This window comes from Leucopleurus acutus, assembly GCF_964270905.1.
Source record: "Leucopleurus acutus genome assembly, chromosome: 11".
Classification (NCBI taxonomy): Eukaryota; Metazoa; Chordata; class Mammalia; order Artiodactyla; family Delphinidae; genus Leucopleurus; species Leucopleurus acutus.
In genome coordinates this window covers 32,117,626-32,134,507 of record NC_139152.1, presented here as the reverse complement: position 1 = coordinate 32,134,507, position 16,882 = coordinate 32,117,626, and the positions used below count along the sequence as shown (strand labels likewise).

At 41.1% G+C, this 16,882-nt stretch overlaps 1 protein-coding gene across 1 annotated transcript in view; it reads left to right on the top strand.

Moving 5' to 3' along the window:
- Positions 1-3,257: 3,257 nt before the first annotated feature.
- LOC309968911 (proton myo-inositol cotransporter-like) overlaps positions 3,258-16,882 on the top strand; it is a gene marked incomplete at its 5' end in the record, with an annotated part of 213,054 nt that continues 199,429 nt past the window's right edge. The window contains 2 exons of the mRNA XM_082850430.1: positions 3,258-3,270; positions 3,502-4,248. Coding sequence (XP_082706556.1) covers positions 3,258-3,270; positions 3,502-4,248 — 760 coding nt within the window. The remainder of the gene's footprint in view (positions 3,271-3,501; positions 4,249-16,882) is intronic.

Here is a 16,882-nt window from a genome sequence, read left to right as displayed (position 1 = left end):
AAAGAAAGAACGATCAATAGGGCAGGATTCTGGCATTACTACTTGGTTTCTGAATGTAATACCAGCAAAATACCATCAAAACAATATTCTGATTCTCAGCAGTCACCATTGACTTTTTTTCTCTCTCCCCCCCCAGCTTTATTGTTGTATGATTGACAAATTAAAAATGTATATTGTTAAGGTATACAATGTGATGTGTTTTTTTGTTTATTTTTGTTTTGCGGTACGCGGGCCTCTCACTGCTGTGGCCTCTCCCGTTGCGGAGCACAGGCTCCGGACGCGCAGGCTCAGCGGCCATGGCTCACGGGCCCAGCCGCTCCGCGGCATGTGGGATCTTCCTGGACCGGGGCACGAACCCGCGTCCCCTGCATCGGCAGGTGGACTCTCAACCACTGCGCCACCAGGGAAGCCCCAATGTGATGTTTTGATATATGCATACACTGTGAAATGATTACCACAATCAAGCTAATTAGCATATTAATCACCTCACAGATTACCTTTTTTGTTGTGAGAACATTTAAGATATATTCTATTAGCAAATTTCAAGTATACAATATATTAACTATTAACTCTAGTCATCATGGTATACATTAGGTCTTCACCATTGACTTTCTAATAGTCAAGTTCAATGATTTCATATGAGTTTTTATTCTCTTTGATCTCTATCCAATATATTTGGTTCTCTTAGCCAGCCCCTCCTTCCTGAAACGCTTTACTTGCCTTTTATGCCATGTTACTTTACTAGTTACTTTGGTAACTCAAATCTGTTGGTTTTATTGCCCAGGATTTATTTGCCTGTCTTCCGGCAAAAAAGTACCCCAGATTTCTTATGGGAATGTCCCCCCAAACACACTTGAAGCCTACATGATTTACTTCTATTAATAATTCAAGATGTGGGCACTAATTGGCCCTCAGATATGAGTAGAATAGGAAATAGACCTTGGAACCTGTTGTAGTCACTTGGCTACCACATGGAATTTGAGAGTGGAGTGCAAGTAGCAAGAAGCAGATGGAGAGATGGAGCCCTTGATGACATCCTGGTTTTTGAGGCCCATATTCAGCTGTACTTGAAATCAGCCTGTTGAAAACTTTTCAGAGACAAGAGTCAATAAATCCTCCCTCTCCACCATAATTTTGGCTTAAACCAGTCTGATTTGGGTTTTCTTTCTTTGTGATCTAAACAATAGTAAAACAAACTTTGTGTTTTACTGTGTACAAATAAATGCATACAGAAAGTTCTGGAAAGATACATTTCAAAGTGATAGGTGTGGTTATCTCCGGGGAAAGGGAACTGTTATGGTGGGAGAGATGAATGGAAAGGGATCTGTAGCAGTACAGCTAAAACAACTCTCTCACTTCTTTCCCTCTTCCTGGAGGTTGTAAAGCAAATGTACTTAAAACTTGGGTTTTCAAATTCACCTTGCAAGCCAATAATGATGCTTAGAATTATTATTTACTGTGCAATAGCAACTAGGTATATTTTAAAATTATTTTCATTTCTAGTAAATGAGTCATTGCTGTACCAATATCTGCTCTGCAAATAAGAAAACAAGGAACAGACTAATTTAGTGGTTGTCAAAAGTTGTACAGTAAAACAGTGATACTGACAGGACTCATGTCTTTTGATCCTTAGCTTTCCATTTCATCATAATCTGCGGTTGGGGCAGGCATCAGGGAACTATACTTTGGACTCACGCTGTAGTGTTAAAATGAACTTGGCTCCCTCCAAGGGCTGGAAAGAACTCTGTTGAATTCTCTGATCCCTTTTTTTCATGTCACATTTCTTTTCAGGTGTAACCTGATTGTAGGTATTTAGGTGCCCTGATGATTTGGAGTGGAACCATTTTAAGTAGTTTAGCGTTCTGTGACATAAAAGCTGAATTTCCAGCAAGGGATGCTCAGGAGCCAAGGTGTTCCTGCCAGGAGTAAAAGGAAGTTTGTTTCATCTCAGCAAGAGGGAACTGTCAGCAGTAGCAGCTGATTCTCATCTGGTAGAAGAGCCCTGCTCTTTAAAAGCGATGAACCGGCACACCACCAGGTGGCGCGGTTTTATTACAGCAGGCATGGAAAAGGGCGCTCTCTTACCTGAATCTTTTTCTGTAGCCTGAATATTAGAGTTCATTGCTCCAGAGCTAAAAGCTCTCTCTGTTTAATTGATCCCTGGGAATTATGAGAGAACCTTACTTTAAAGCCACACAATAAGTTTAAACAGTTAAGCTCTCTAAGCCCATTAGTTCATTTTTCCTTGTTGCTGTTAAGGAAAGTGTTATATTTTGGAGATAATCTTGACTGATGATCCAAAGGAAAGCAATTTTGACAAATTATAATATAAATTTTTATTGAAAACGAAACGACAAAATCCTTTTCTTTAATAAGAACAAGTTTTAGGCTGCATGAAAAAATAGGCCTCAGACTAAGACTTTTGCTCAAGTAAGGAAAATAAAAGAGCACTGAAATGATAAGGAACAAAATTATATGATACTTTACCTCCTGCCCTGAGCCTGAAGAATGAAAGCAAATCAGAGGGACAAAGTTTCTTTTCTAAAGTGGAGCTGTATAAAATGATTTACTACTGACTTCAAAGTGAGGAAAAAAACTAACAACCGGCAATTAACTCAACAGTTTAAAAAAATGGTGGCAAGTAATGTCATCTTTGCTTTGTTTCAAGCAAATGAAGCAGTTAAAATTGCCCCTGCAAATGGAAGGCAACAGTGCAGACTTCTCAGGGGAGAAGACATCCTTCCTTTTAGTGAGTATGTTGGGGGAGTTAGGTGGAGATTTCCTCTTAAACCTTAAATCACATCAAATATTGGGTTTACTTTGTAATGTGTAATGTATAAATGTGAATTTTCTTTTAAATATCAGGGATCAATGGAAGGAAGTTTGGGATTCACCTGGGGAGATTCATTATCTCTGTCCTCAAAGAAATAAGATGTACCGTGCCTTTAAAATAAGCATAAGTTGAGGAGGGACTGGCGATAAGAAACTTAATTGCTCCAGAACAGACCCAATTTTGTCACAATATTATAAAAGTAAGTAAGGGTACTTGCTATATGCCATAACAGTATATTTTTTCCTAGGCCCTTTCCAGCCTTGGCCATCTTCAGGCTTTTATAAGGGGTTCTCTCCTTGCCTTTCCAAACCGTGCAATCATCGTAGGCGGTTTCTCCGGGGTCTGAAAGCCTAGTACCCGGCATTCAAACATTGGCTTGTTACCCAGTTGCGGCCCCCAAACTAGGGGGCTTAAAGCTGTAAGGATGCGAGAGCCACGTAAGAAGGAGCCTAGGTCAGAGGTCGCGATCGACCTGGGGGTGGGTTTTAGGGATCGGGGCGGGCTCAGGTTGGCCCCGCCCGGGGAGGGGGCGGAGCGTCTCCGGCCAGGCCCTGCCGGCTGGGGCTGCACGTGACCCGCGGCCCCACCTCCCGCTCGCTCTGCAGCGCCAGCTCGGCAGGCGCGGGGCGTGAGTCTCGAGTGAGACCCGCCAGGCTCCAACTCCGCAGCGCCGGGGCTCGGCGGGCAGCAACTTTCTCCCCGGAGCGGCCGCGGCGGCGGCGGCTGCTGCCGTGGCAGTCGGAGCGGGAGCCGGGAGGAGGAAGGCGGCGGCAGCGGTTCCTTGTGCCCGCTCGGGCTGTCTAGCCCTCCGAGACCGCCGGCCCGCGGAGCCTCGTCCCCCCGGGCAGCCCCGGGCCCCTGCCCTATGTCCCGCAAGGCAAGCGAGAATGTGGAGTACACGCTGCGGAGCCTGAGCAGCCTCATGGGCGAACGGCGCAGGAAGCAGCAGGAGCCGGACGCGGCGAGCACGGCTGGGGAGCGCAGCCTCCTGGCGGCCGCCGAGTCCAGCGCCAGCCTGCAGGGCTCGGGCGGCGGCGGCGTCGGGGACCTGGAGCGCGCGGCGCGGAGGCAGTTCCAGCAGGACGAGACCCCCGCCTTCGTGTACGTGGTGGCAGTCTTCTCCGCGCTGGGCGGCTTCCTGTTCGGCTATGACACCGGGGTGGTGTCGGGGGCCATGCTGCTGCTCAAGCGGCAGCTCAGCCTGGACGCGCTGTGGCAGGAGCTGCTCGTGTCCAGCACGGTGGGGGCGGCCGCAGTCTCGGCGCTGGCTGGCGGGGCCCTCAACGGCGTCTTCGGCCGCCGCGCCGCCATCCTGCTGGCCAGTGCCCTCTTCACCGCCGGCTCCACGGTGCTGGCTGCGGCGAACAACAAGGAGACGCTGCTCGCCGGCCGCCTGGTTGTAGGGCTCGGCATCGGTGAGTTCCGGCTTGGCGAAGGGCGTGCGGGGGCCCCTGGCGACACCGCCCTTGACCCTCGTCGCTGCGTTCCTTTTGCCCCTTCGGGGTCCCCGTCGGATCTGGCCGGCTCCCGAGAATACTGCGCGTCTCTTGCTCTGCTCCGAGAGCCCATCTGTTAGTCCGGCCTCGCAGGCTCCCCCTAGGGTGGGGGTGGGGGTTCGCTGTAGTCTCTCCGGAGCCCACGAGGAATCTTCGATTTCCCACAGACAAGTGAATCATCGTGATTGTTGTCTCTCTGAGCCCTTCCGGGAGCCCCGCGTATCACCAGCGTTGTCCTTGATCCAGCCCTACCTGATGCCTATCTAGAGCTTAGGAAGGAGGGTCTCTTTACTTTTCAGCATTGTCTCACCTTGTTTCTCCATTGCTAGACCGTTTCCTTTCCTAGGATTCCAAACTCCGAACCCAATCAGTCTTAAAAGTCACAGTAAGAGAATTTTTAAAGTTAATCAAGTCATCTGGACTCTATTTTTTGCTACTCCTCACTTTCCTTCTCTAGTCATTTATCTTTAGGGTGGAGTATTATTTTTTCTCCTCTTTTGCTGTTACTTTTTGTATTGCCCTTTGCTTTTCATTTTCTTCCCAAATGAATTCTTGCCTTTTCTGTTTCTCTGACTTTTTCCTTTAAATCTATATTCACCCATTCTCCTCTTTGTTTTGCCTCTCCTGCTTTCCCTTGGGTCATGTTCACTTCCTAAATTCATTTAGGAACTACTCGCCCTGTGGATAAATGCCTAGCAAGGTAGATGTTCGCAATTTACTTCCAAAATGAATGGATGTAGATTTCCTTGGCATTGATTTTTCACCCTGGTTGCTGAGCAGGGGAGGTGCAGTTGGTAAGTTCTTGGCAGATGGAAGCTATTTGGAATGTGCTTAGTATTATTAGAAAACACTTTTGAGACAAAGTAGGGGGTTGAGACTTAAATCTCGCTAGTAGTTTTTCTAAGACGCGCCACTGATGCTTTTTTAATGTTGCCTTTCATAATTCAGTTATTTTGTTTCCTTTAGGGTGCTGTTAAAGTATTTCTTCCCTATGGCTAGGGATTGATGAAAGAGCCCTTTAGATCTTGGGCTCTTGATGATCTGTCCATTCACCACTTGTTTGACCTTTATGCTTTTTGCCTCTTCTCTGTAGGCTCTATGGGGGAGAGAGCCCCATTTATGCAACTCCACATGTAGGAACCATGGGCCTAAAACCTAACTCACTGCACTTTTATATCCAAAATCGGTTATTACTGACTTCCTTTTTGTTTGTGTATCTCACTGTTAATTGGGAAGCAGGACAAGCCTCTCAGTAAAATGTTGAGTTGGTGCATTAAAATCCAAAATGACCAAAAAGTACTGCTGAAATGAAACCTCTCTGTACAGGAACTACCTGTGCTTTCAGGATTATTTTCTCAGAATTCTCTGCCTGGGATATCAGACTACCTTTTTTGTTTCTTCGGACATTGAAATAATGTAATTTTAGGTAGCAAGATTTGTTCAGTAAGACTGAATCTTATTTGTGATTTTGGAATTCAATACTGTTTTGCAGAGATCTCTAAATGAAGTTTCCTAGTGTTTAGCTATGGCACATATTGGATATTTGGGTATTATGTTTACTTTTTTATCTGATAGGAAAATTAACCCGCTGTTGTGTGTAAGGGCCCTTTCCAGATGTTGTGAGCAGAACAGTGAGGAGCATTTATATTTCAGTAAGAGTGGCAGGGCAGGACTAAAGCAAGGTAGAACTTGCTAATCTCCATAAGAAAGGATCACAGGGAGGGCTGATGAATTAAAAGAGGGTACCATTACCCCCAACAGAGGAAAGCCTAAGCTCTTCCAGATGGAAATGGTATGTTGATGAGTAGTATTTTGACAGTAGAAGTAAGGAAAGGACCTTCTAAGCCAGGGAATGAGTAAAGAAAGGAAACCATAGGCCATACGTGGGGAACCAGGTGGATGCAGCCAAGAGGATGAAGCCGGAGGTTAGATTGGAAAGGTTAGTGTGCAAGAACTGCATCTGTGTCTGTGGCACGTGGGCTGCTTGCCTGATAGTGCAGCCAGTTGAGACATGGTCCTGATAAAAAATTAATTAAATTTTTTTAACTAACGGCCTGTCTCATTCCAGGGGGAGCACCCCTTAGACTGGAAGCCCTGATACAAAGTTTTGTAAAAAGCCCTCCTCACTTATAAAGTGAAGAATGTTTTAAGGTCATAAACAGGTTTTCAAATAAGCCATATTAAACATCACCACCTTTCAAATTAGGATCTATGTGATGCATGTAATTGTACACATAAAACCCTTAAAACTCACAAAGATTACTAACCATTCAAAAAAGAAGTCACAAATATTTTTAGCTACAAGGAAATGGGTCCTAACATGAGCATATTTTTAAGGATACAAATCAGTTTTGCTTGTTTAGTACACTAAATCTGAGTTTATTTCATGCTGTTTTAAGTAGTTTAATTTTATGTGTGGTCAGGAGTTTTGTTGTTGTTCTTTTGATATTTAGTAAATGTTGAAGAATAACAAAATGTGTCCTCTGGTATATTTTTCAGACAAGTTTGCAATGGTAATTTCTTACTTCCACAGATTTACCTGTGGTAAATATAAGGGCCGGGAGGACAGGGTTTTTTATTCGTTTTGTTCACTAATGTACAATACTCCCAGCCCGCAGGAGGCAGTGGTTGTACTTGTTGAATAAAATGAGTGAATGGTAAGCAGAAACATTAAAAAATTCTATTGCTGATAGGGTATCGCTCTAAGTTAGGATTGTCATTATTTTTTTAAGGGTATTATGAAATATTTGAAAGGCCATCTAAGGGTTTTAGTTTGTAATGGTTTAATTAAATCATTTATTTGTTTAACAAATGCAAATTAAGCTTCCATTATTGATTCTGTCAGTTTCAGAGTAGGCAGTAATTAGATAAAAATCCCACCCTGTAGGTGTTCATACTCTAATGGAACAGAAAGGCCAGCAACAAGCAATTAGGGACTTCCCTGGTGGCGCAGTGGTTAAGAATCTGCCTGTCAATGCAGGGGGCACGGGTTCTAGCCCTGGTCCGGGAAGATCCCACATGCCGCGGAGCAACTAAGCCCATGCGCAACAACTACTGAGCCTACACTCTAGAGCCTGCGAGCCACAGTTACTGAGCCCGCGTGCTGCAACTACTGAAGCCCACGCGCCTAGAGCCCGTGCTCCGCAACAAGAGAAGCCATCGCAATGAGAAGCCCGTGCACCGCAACAAAGAGTAGCCGCCCGCTTGCCGCAACTAGAGAAAGCCCGTGTGTAGCACGAAGACCCAATGCAGCCAAAATAAATAAATAAATAAATATTTTAAAAAAGCAATTAAAATACAGTAGAGGTTTCTCTAAGTGCCATGGGTAACACAGGATAATAGGCAATTGCATTTTTGGGGGGGAGGAAAATAGAACACATAATTAAGCAGGTTTTGTAGAAACAGATATTTAAAATGGGGCTTGAAGGATGAGTAGGAGTTCAGCAGATTTACAGAGAGCCATGAAAGGAAATATTATTTAGTTAGTGCCTTAGTATAGACTAGGAGCCCTGCTGTTACTTTATATAGGTTATCTTATTTAATCCTTTTAGCTCTAGAAATAGGTCTCCTATTGCTGGATGCATACCTCATAGATACTGTGGGTTTGGTTCTACACCACGGAAATAAAGTGACTATTGCAGTAAAGTGAGTTACACAAACACCCAGTGCATAAAAAGTTATATTTACACTATACTGTAGTCTATTGTGTACAAATAGTATTATGTCTAAAAAAATTGTACGTACCTTAATTTAAAAATACTTCACTGCTAAAAATTGTTAATCATCGTGTGAGTCTTCAGCTAGTAATCTTTGCGGGTGGAGGGTCTTGCCTCCATATTGATGGCTACTGACTGATCACATCACGGTGGTGGTTGCTGAAGCCTGGGTGACTGTGGCAATCTCTTAAAATAAGACAACACTGAAGTTTGCTGCATCAGTTGCATCAGTTGACTTTCTTTCACAAATGATTTCTCTGTAGCATGCGATGCTGTTTGGATAGCATTTTACCTATAGTTAGAACTTCTTTCAAAATTGGAATCAATCCTCTCAAACACTGCCACTGATTTATCAACTAACTTTATGTATTGATAGTATTCTAAATCCGTTGCTGCCACTTCAACAGTCTTCACAGCATCTTCACCAGGAGTAGATTTCTTTTTGAGAAACCACTTTCTTTGCTTATCCGTAAGAAGCATCTCCTTATCCGTGAAAGTTTTATCGTGAGATTGCAGCAATTCAGTCACATCTGCAGGCTCCACTTCTAATTCTGGTTCTCTTGCTGTTTCTACCACATCTGCAGTTACTTCCTCCACTGAAGTTTTGAACTCCTCAGTCAGAGTCATCATTAGAATCAGCTTCTTCCAAACTCTTGTTAATGTTGCAAAATAGACCTCTTACTATGAATCACTGATGTTCTTAATGGCATCTGGAATGGTGAATCCTTCAGAAGGTTTTCAATTGACTTTGCGCATATCCATCAGAAAAATCACTATATATAGCAGCTATAGCCTTACATAGGTATTTCTTAAATAATAAGACTTGAAAGTCGAAATTACTCCTTGATCCATGAGCTGCAGAGTGGATATTGTGTTAGCAGGCATCAAAACAACATCAATCTCATACATCTCCATCAGAACTCTTGGGTAACCAGGTGCATTGTCAGTGAGCAGTAATATTTTGAAAGGAATCTTCTGAGCAGTAGGTCTCAATAGAGGGCTTCAAATATTCAGTAAACCGTGTTGTAAACAGACTTGCTGCCATCCAGGCTTTGTTCCATGCATAGAGCACAGACAGGGTAGATTTAGCCTAATTCTTAAGGGCCCAGGGATTTTTATAATGATAAATGAGCATTGGAGCCAGGCATTGACCGCTCTCTATCTATGGAAGTCCTAGAAGGGATCTTCTTCCAATATAAGGCTGTTTTGTCTGTGTTGAAAATCTATTGTTTAGTTGTAGCCACCTTCATTAATTATCTTTACTAGATCTTCTTGGTAACTTGCTGCAGCTTCAGCATCAGCTCTTGCTGCTTCCCAGTACTTTTATGTATGGAGTTCTTTCCTTAAACCTCATGAACCAACCTCTGCTAGCTTTAGACTTTTCTTTTGCAGCTTCCTCACCTCTCTTAGCCTTCGTAGAATTGAAGAGAGTTAAGCCCTTGCTCTGGACTAGGCTTTGGCTTAAGGAAATGTCGTAGCTGGTTTGATCTTCTGTCAGACCACTATAACTTTCTCTGTATTAGCAATAGGGCTATTTTGCTTTCTTATCATTTGTGTATTCGCTGGAGTAGTACTTGTAATTTCCTTCAACTTTGCCATCATCACAACTTGGCTTACTGGTGCAAGAGGCCTAGCTAGTGGCCTGTCTTGGCTTGAGACATGCTTTCCTCATTGAGCTTAATCATTTCTAGCTTTTCATTTAAAGTGAGAGACCTGTGACTTTTTTCACTTTAACACTTAGAGACTGTTAAAAGTAATTGGCTTAATTTAAATATTGTTGCCTCTCAGGGAAATAGGGAGGCCTGAGGACAGGGGGAGAGGGGCTGGGAAGCTGTTGGTTCCTGGAGCAGTCAGAACAAACAACATTTTTTGATTAAGTTCCCATCTTACATGGCTGTGGTTTGTGGTGCCCCAAAATAATTACATTAGTAACATCAAAGATCACTGATCACAGATCACCATAACAATTATAGTAATAATGAAAGAGCTTGAAATATTGTGAAAATTACTAAAATGTGACCCAGAGACATGAGCAAGTGAGCAAGTGCTGCTGGAAAAATGGTGCCAGTAGATCTGCTCTCTGCGGGGTTGCCACAGACATTCAATCTGTAAAAAATGCAGTATCTTCAAAGCTCAATGAAACAAGGTATGCAATAAAACAAGGTGCAGCAGTTAAATGACAAGGTCACTGGTGTGAAATCAGAATTAAAAAAACAAAACCTCGGACTCTTTTGCTCTTTGAATTATTGGGCATTTAAGTTAACAGCAAGAGTAAAGGCAGCAAAAAGTAAAAACAGTGTATGAAGCAAAAAGTGACTGAAGGGTGGTGATGGGTCAGCCATGAAACTGGAATGATATTTTGCGGGGAGAGGTGTGGATTAGGCTGAATAGGGTTTATTTGGTCTTGCCTATGCGGGGACAGTCTTTGGAGATTTCAGTTGTAAATGATATGATCAGATTAAACATCCCTTGAATTTTTTTTTTCCTTCTTTAAACCATTTTGCTTTTAAACTCTTACTTTCTTCAACCTTTTGTCAACCCCCCCTGCAAAAAAAAAAAAAAAAAAAAATTCAGGAGGCTGCAAATAAGAAAATAGTTTATTTGGGGTCTTAAGAATTGTGATTCAGGAGATTAAGATTCAGGTAACCCTGAAAGAGTGTTCCAAGGAAGAGAAAGAGTCAGGTAAAGACAAAGTCACGAGGTTGCTAAAAGTTGCCTGGTTAAGAATTGTGATTTTCTCTGATGCAAGCCGGAAAATATCTAAAGGAATCAGTTGTTTTAGAGTAGGGGTCCAATAAGTATCTTGAGTTTCTGGCAGGTGTTCTGGGTGACTTCAGGTCCAAAGGTCAGATTCCATACAGGCTGAGAAATGCACTTTCTTAATGGCCTCCCAGCTCCGTTTAAGAGAGCTCTTTTAGCAGTACTGACTCCATTTTGATTTTCCTTTCACACCTTGCCTCTTTCAATTTTGTAGTATGAGAAATCCTTTGCCGAGGTGGTTACTACCAGGTGGCCAAAACATGTGGTCATGAATTACTGGAATAGGAAGAGTCAGTGTTCCCTTCAACAGAAATCTTTGAAAAATATAAAGATATCAAGCAGTAAAGTATAATTGTTCGATCTATAATTAGAATGTATAATTATATTAAATGAGTCATGTAACAGACGCATCAGAAATCGGGGGTGTTTGTTTTAGTTTAAGGGTTCAGTTTCCTTGACTAGTTACAATAAAATCAGCTTATTGAGTACCCATTTTGAAAATGGCATAGAAGGAATTTGGGAGTGTTCCTCCCTCTGCTATATTTCAGGTTTTGGTTTCACTAGAGGTTCCTTTGGTTCCTCCGGTCTCTTATCCTTGACTTGAGTCCTGGGACCAGACTTTTGCCATTGTTCCTGCCCTACTACTTCTGACACCAAGCTTTTTTTTTTTTTTTTTTGTAACAGATCCATATTTATTATATCAAACAACTATATCAAATAGACATCAACAAAAAGTCTTACTATTAGTCAGTAATTATTATTAATAAGAATAGTCAGGTTCTGATATTGGGTTAGAAAAAAAGATTGAGAATATTTCACCTTATTTTCTCCATAGTTTGTTTCACATATTCTCAGTGACCTGCATATAATGTCACATATACGAAATATATTCTTTTTTTTTTTAACATCTTTATTGGGGTATAATTGCTTTACAATGGTGTGTTAGTTTCTGCTTTATAACAAAGTGAATCAGTTATACATATACATATGTTCCCATATCTCTTCCCTCTTGCATCTGCCTCCCTCCCACCCTCCCTATCCCACCCCTCCAGGTGGTCACAAAGCACCGAGCCGATAACCCTGTGCCATGCAGCTGCTTCCCACTAGCTATCTACCTTACGTTTGTTAGTGTATGTATGTCCATGCCTCTCTCTCGTCCTGTCACAGCTCACCCTTCCCCCTCCCCATATCCTCAAGTCCGTTATCCAGTAGGTCTGTGTCTTTATAACTGTCTTACCCCTAGGCTCTTCATGACATTTTTTTCCCCTTAAATTCCATATATATGTGTTAGCATACGGTATTTGTCTTTCTCTTTCTGACTTACTTCACTCTGTATGACAGACTCTAGGTCTATCCACCTCATCACAAATAGCTCAATTTCATTTCTTTTTATGGCTGAGTAATATTCCATTGTATATATGTGCCACATCTTCTTTATCCATTCATCCGATGATGGGCACTTAGGTTGTTTCCATCTCAGGGCTATTGGAAATAGAGCTGCAATGAACATTTTGGTACATGACTCTTTTTGAATTATGGTTTTCTCAGGGTATATGCCCAGTAGTGGGATTGCTGGGTCATATGGTAGTTCTGTTTGTAGTTTTTTTTTTTTTTTTTTTTACGGTACGCGGGCCTCTCACTTTTGTGGTCTCTCCCGTTGCGGAGCACAGGCTCCGGACGCGCAGGCTCAGCGGCCACGGCTCACGGGCCCAGCCGCTCTGCGGCATGTGGGATCTTCCCGGACCGGGGCACGAACCCACGTCCCCTGCATCGGCAGGCGGACTCTCAACAACTGCGCCACCAGGGAAGCCCTATTTGTAGTTTTTTGAGGAACCTCCATACTGTTCTCCATAGTGGCTGAACCAATTCACATTCCCACCAGCAGTGCAAGAGTGTTCCCTTTTCTCCACACCCTCTCCAGCATTTATTGTTTCTAGATTTTTTGATGATGGCCATTCTGACTGGTGTGAGATGATACCTCATTGTAGTTTTGATTTGCATTTCTCTAATGATTAATGATGTTGAGCATTCTTTCATGTGTTTGTTGCCAGTCTGTATATCTTCTTTGGAGAAATGTCTATTTAGGTCTTCTGCCCATTTTTGGATTGGGTTGTTTGTTTTTTTGTTATTGAGCTGCATGAGCTGCTTGTAAATTTTGGAAATTAATTCTTTGTCAGTTGCTTCATTTGCAAATATTTTCTCCCATTCTGAGGGTTGTCTTTTGGTCTTTTTTATGGTTTCCTTTGCTGTGCAAAAGCTTTGAAGTTTCATTAGGTCCCATTTCTTTATTTTTGTTTTTATTTCCATTTCTCTAGGAGGTGGGTCAAAAAGGACCTTGCTGTGATTTATGTCATAGAGTGTTCTGCCTATGTTTTCCTCTAAGAGTTTGATAGTTTCTGGCCTTACATTTAGGTCTTTAATCGATTTTGAGCTTATTTTTGTGTATGGTGTTAGGGAGTGATCTAATCTCATACTTTACCTGTCCAGTTTTCCCAGCACCACTTATTGAAGAGGCTGTCCTTTCTCCACTGTATATTCCCGCCACCTTTATCAAAGATAAGGTATCCAAATGTGCGTGGGTTTATCTCTGGGCTTTCTATCCTGTTCCATTGATCTATCTTTCTGATTTTGTGCCAGTACCATACTGTCTTGATTACTGTAGCTTTGTAGTATAGTCTGAAGTCAGGGAGCCTGATTCCTCCAGCTCCTTTTTTCGTTCTCAAGATTGCTTTGGCTATTCGGGGTCTTTTGTGTTTCCATACAAATTGTGAAATTTTTTGTTCTAGTTCTGTGAAAAATGCCAGTGGTAGTTTGATAGGGATTGCATTGAATCTATAGATTGCGTTGGGTAGTAGAGTCATTTTCACAATGTTGATTCATCCAATCCAAGAACATGGTATGTCTCTCCATCTATTTGTATCATCTTTAATTTCTTTCATCAGTGTCTTATAATTTTCTGCATACAGGTCTTTTGTCTCATTAGGTAGGTTTATTCCTAGATATTTTATTCTTTTTGTTGCAGTGGTAAATGGGAGTGGTTTCTTGATTTCACTTTCAGATTTTACATCATTAGTATATAGGAATGCCAGAGATTTCTGTGCATTAATTTTGTATCCTGCTACTTTACCAAATTCATTGATTAATTCTAATAGTTTTCTGGTAGCATCTTTAGGATTCTCCATGTATAGTATCATGTCATCTGCAAACAGTGACAGCTTTACTTCTTCTCTTCCAATTTGGATTCCTTTTATTTTCTTTTTTCTCTGATTGCTGTGACTTCCAAAACTATGTTGAATAAGAGTGGTGAGAGTGGGCAACCTTGTCTTGTTCCTGATCTTAGTGGAAATGCTTTCAGTTTTTCACCATTGAGGATGATGTTGGCTGTGGGCTTGTCATATATGGCCTTTATTATGTTGAGGAAAGTTCCCTCTATGCCTACTTTCTGCAGGGTTTTTATCATAAATCGGTGTTGAATTTTGTCAAAAGCTTTCTCTGCATCTATTGAGATGATCATATGGTTTTTCTCCTTCAATATGTTAATATGGTGTATCACATTGATTGATTTGCGTATATTGAAGAATCCTTGCATTCCTGGAATAAACCCCACTTGATCATGGTGTATGATCCTTTTAATGTGCTGTTGGATTCTGTTTGCTAGTATTTTGTTGAGGATTTTTGCATCTATGTTCATCAGTGATATTGGCCTGTAGTTTTCTTTCTTTGTGACATCCTTGTCTGGTTTTGGTATCAGGTTGATGGTGACCTCGTAGAAGGAATTTGGGAGTGTTCCTCCCTCTGCTATATTTTGGAAGAGTTTGAGAAGGATAGGTGTTAGCTCGTCTCTAAATGTTTGATAGAATTCACCTGTGAAGCCATCTGGTCCTGGGTTTTTGTTTGTTGGAAGATTTTTAATCACAGTTTCAATTTCAGTGCTTGTGATTGGTCTGTTCATATTTTCTATTTCTTCCTGATTCAGTCTTGACAGGTTGTGCATTTCTAAGAATTTGTCCATTTCTTCCAGATTGTCCATTTTATTGGTATAGAGTTGCTTGTAGTAATCTCTCATGATCTTTTTTATTTCTGCAGTGTCAGTTGTTACTTCTCCTTTTTCATTTCTAATTCTATTGATTTGAGTCTTCTCCCTTTTTTTCTTGATGAGTCTGGCTAATGGTTTATCTATTTTGTTTATCTTCTCAAAGATCCAGCTTTTAGTTCTATTGATCTTTGCTATCGTTTCCTTCATTTCTTTTTCATTTATTTCTGATCTGATTTTTATGATTTCTTTCCTTCTGCTAACTTTGGGGTTTTTTTGTTCTTCTTTCTCTAATTGCTTGAGGTGCAAGGTTAGGTTGTTTATTCGAGATGTTTCCTGCTTCTTAAGGTGGGCTTGTATTGCTATAAACTTCTCCCTTAGAACTGCTTTTGCTGCATCCCATAGGTTTTGGGTCGTTGTGTCTCCATTGTCCTTTGTTTCTAGGTATTTTTTTATTTCCTCTTTGATTTCTTCAGTGATCACTTCGTTATTAAGTAGTGTATTGTTTAGCCTCCATGTGTTGGTATTTTTTACAGATCTTTTCCTGTAATTGATATCTAGTCTCATGGCGTTGTGATCGGAAAAGATACTTGATACAATTTCAGTTTTCTTAAATTTACCAAGGCTTGATTTGTGACCCAAGGTATGATCTATCCTGGAGAATGTTCCATGAGCACTTGAGAAAAATGTGTATTCTGTTGTTTTTGGATGGAATGTCCTATAAATATCAATTAAGTCCATCTTGTTTAATGTATCATTTAAAGCTTGTGTTTCCTTATTTATTTTCATTTTGGATGATCTGTCCATTGGTGAAAGTGGGGTGTAAAAGTCCCGTACTATGAATGTGTTACTGTCGATTTCCCCTTTTATGGCTGTTAGTATTTGCCTTATGTATTGAGATGCTCCTATGCTGGGTGCATAAATATTTACAATTGTTATATCTTCTTCTTGGATCGATCCCTTGATCATTATGTGGTGTGCTTCTTTGTCTCTTCTAATAGTCTTTATTTTAAAGTCTATTTTGTCTGATATGGGAATTGCTACTCCAGCTTTCTTTTGGTTTCCATTTGCATGGAATATCTTTTTCCATCCCCTACTTTCAGTCTGTATGTGTCTCTGGGTCTGAAGTGGGTCTCTTGTGACAGACACCAAGCTTTTTAAACCTGAAGACTCTAATTTCAAATAGGACACAAATTTGCAAACTCAGAATTTATTATATTCTATAGAGAATCTTATTTTCATGTCTTTTACACAGTTACATTTTGTAAGTGTTTAGCAATATTGTACCTACAATCAAAGTTTTTAGGTGCGGTTAGGTAGAAAAGGATTGAAGGAGTGTGAATTTGCATGTTTTGCTTCATTTGATTTTTGTCTGGGACCTTGTGTCTCTCATGCATAACACACACACAAGGTTGTTGTGACAGGGCAGAGTATAAGAATGCTATACTGTTATCATTGTTAGCATGTCCATAGCCAAAAAGCACGCAATGTAATTTCGACCTTTTTCCATAGTGTTGGCATTTACTGCTCATTGTAAGTGGTGATTTAGCACCTGTGTGGGGCATAGTAAAAAGGTTCTAAATTCAGATATTTACCAGTATCCAAAACGTTTACTGAGAATTGACTTGTTAATTTATACAGCACTGGGTTTGCTGAATTAATCTTAGATTTACACCAGTTTCTCCTCTGTCGGCCTCTGTTCCGGTACTTCCTCTACTGGAACACAGTTTGTAGCTGCTTATTGCAGCTTTTAATTGGTATGTTATGGCCTGTTGAGTAATATTTTTCAAAAATATATCAGTTTTATTCAAACAGCACTTTGAATTTTTATCCTTTAATGCAAAGCAAATGTAAAATCTTGTCTGATGAGAAAGTCATACTTTCTCAATACAATCTCAATACTGAGATTAATATCAATAAAGAATTTCATTTAAGGTACTCATAGAATCAGACAGATTTTTAAATAGTTAATCAGCTAGTGCTGATTTTTTTCTTTTTGTGACCAAGTTTGTTCCCTTCCCCACCCCCCATAATTTCTTTCAGT